This window comes from Cyprinodon variegatus, unplaced genomic scaffold (assembly GCF_000732505.1).
Source record: "Cyprinodon variegatus isolate N-32 unplaced genomic scaffold, C_variegatus-1.0 Scaffold131, whole genome shotgun sequence".
NCBI lineage: Eukaryota > Metazoa > Chordata > Actinopteri > Cyprinodontiformes > Cyprinodontidae > Cyprinodon > Cyprinodon variegatus.
The window spans coordinates 887,078-889,500 of NW_015150584.1; the positions used below are offsets into that span (position 1 = coordinate 887,078).

Sequence of the window (2,423 nt, forward strand, 5' to 3'; positions counted from 1 at the left end):
ATAATATCTGCTGAATTTAAGCATCGATCAATATTATCCACCAGCAGATGGTGGTTTTGTTGTGCTTTTGGGATATGATTTAAAACACATCATGGTGTAAATATAGAGAATAGTTTTAATTAACTGAAATGATAAGGAATATTTAGCATTTTGTTTATTAATTATTTGTAATGTTATGGAAAATCCATAACCATCAAAATAAATAATCTGACAGCCATTGATTTAGTGTATACTAGAGTAAATACTGGTGTGGAGCAGTAATGAAGATAGAAGGAACAAAATAAGCATACAAATTCTGACAAGGGGAAAAGACCCATAGCTCCTGTCTGTATTAGTGCTGCATGTACTGTAAAATAACACATTTCCTTTGCACTAGTTTTACAGAATCAAAGATAACCATAATAGTTTTAAAATAATTCTTTTTAGGTTTTTAGGCTAAATCTGGTCCGTCCCTCATAGTCTTGATTTTGTCTAGAAATAATTGTTGAAAACTGGGCTGTGTTTAGTCAGTCTGATTTTGTCCCACTTTAGTCCAATAATAGACGTCAAAAGACGTTGCTTTTTCAATGGTTTTTCAATGATCTGAAAATCAAATATAGACGTCGTTTGGACGTAAATGATGGTGTCTTTCAACGTCTTTTGAACAAGTTTTTCCTCGGTGAGGTTTTTCAAACTTGCACCAACACAACTGGAAAGTTGTCCTTGTTAACACAAAATGCTGATTCGTTTGAATCACCATGTCTGCTCTTTGACCGGCTACTCAAAGAGCTATTACACATTTTTCTGCTAATGTGCGTGCTCTCTAGTCATGCTACAGTATAGTGCAGCAAAGAGAGAAGCCATGAAAAACTACAGTAAATATCTACCTATCTATCTATCTATCTGTAAATATCTATAAAATTGGCAACACTATTGCTCATAAAACATGTCAGCCATTCAATACTGGATAAAGCTTTAATAGATATAGCACTGATTTAAGCCAGTTTTATGGTTGCAATGACCCGGTTGAATGAGAATTTACACAGACATCTATAGTCATTAACTAAGCCCTTTACCAGGCCCCATTGATCTGCCCAGTACCAGAATTGCTTTAATTCATTTTAATTCATTAATTTTAGTGTTTCGTTATGAAGATAAATGGAGCTTTATTTTTTAAATCATTCAGTCGTTCTATGGTTGAATGCATGCACATGCTGTATTTTTAGTGTTATATGTAAATATTTCCCATAAATAATTTGGGCAAGACACAAAAGAGTATAGAGTGGCATTTGGTATTTTATTTTTTGAGTCAGTTTAGATTTAAGGTTAATCTGAACTGGACAGCTGATTTCAGTCCTTCCTCTGGATCGGGTGCTTTCTGCTCCGTAATGTTTTTCTAATTCAATGTTGAGACTTTTTTTTTTCTGTAGTTTCACACTTATCTCCATGTTTGAAAAACTTGCAGAAAGCTCTGAATAAGCAAAAACGCAACAACAACCCAAAAAAAAAAAAAAAAAGCCTCAATGGCATAAAAGCTTTGAGTGTTTTTGGGAAAGCAAGAGATCACCCGCTGGTTATCTTTTTGATGGTAGATCTAAAGGAACAGCATCTTCACTTGAGCATCTTTTATCCCCTGAAATGTAAAAAAAAACACTTTTTGTAAAGTCCATCTAGCTTCGCTGGGGAGGCTTTAATAATAAACACAGTTGTGATATGTGTTTTCTGTATATGTCTCTACAAAGGAGGCCTTGAGGTGATGTAGTCTTTTTATTTTGTTGCCTCAGAGCGTCGTAAGACCATTTCTGTGCTGCTTTTGTTGCACGTCCATTGGCACGCAAGTTCTTCTGTGAGGGAGGAGCTGGGAGGATGGCAGCAATGATGATGGGCTTTCTGTAAATTTAACACAATTTACATTTTTACATTTTAATGTTTTATTTTGTCCCAAGTGAGACAAGATTAGATTTGCATGTCTGGTTTGCAGCATATCACCATATTGAAATATGTTAACTTCACAAAAAACATTTGAAAAAGGCCTTTTAACCTTGAGGACTCAGAACCAATTAGCTAAGATGTTTTGACAAGTTACCTTAGTTAAAACACATTTCTTGGCATGATCTTCCACAGGCATAATTAATTTTAGATATAAGTGTCCTTTCTTACCTTGGCTTTCAATTTCAGGAATGGGTGAGAGTCCTAATATTTAAAAAAAAACAACCAGATGTCAAACTACGACAAAATATTGTTGATTATTGTGGATTTATAGGGACTATTTTTCCTTAAAAACTTACCAGACAAAGACTGAAACCTCTTTACTCGGTAAGCTTTCCCTGTTGGATGATGTAACCCATTTGTTAGAATAGCTTAATAGTTCCACAATAAATCAAATACTTTTTTTATGATCCTGCTAACTAAAACAACACCAAAGTCAAATTTTAATAGATAGA

At 34.1% G+C, this 2,423-nt stretch overlaps 1 protein-coding gene across 1 annotated transcript in view; it reads right to left on the reverse strand.

Moving 5' to 3' along the window:
• Nucleotides 1-1,517: 1,517 nt before the first annotated feature.
• LOC107085710 overlaps nt 1,518-2,423 on the reverse strand; it is an 11,860-nt gene continuing 10,954 nt past the window's right edge. The window contains exons 6-8 of the mRNA XM_015376197.1: nt 2,268-2,306; nt 2,140-2,172; nt 1,518-1,869 (exon numbers count right to left, since the gene is read on the reverse strand). Coding sequence (XP_015231683.1) covers nt 1,760-1,869; nt 2,140-2,172; nt 2,268-2,306 — 182 coding nt within the window. The 3' untranslated portion in view covers nt 1,518-1,759. The remainder of the gene's footprint in view (nt 1,870-2,139; nt 2,173-2,267; nt 2,307-2,423) is intronic.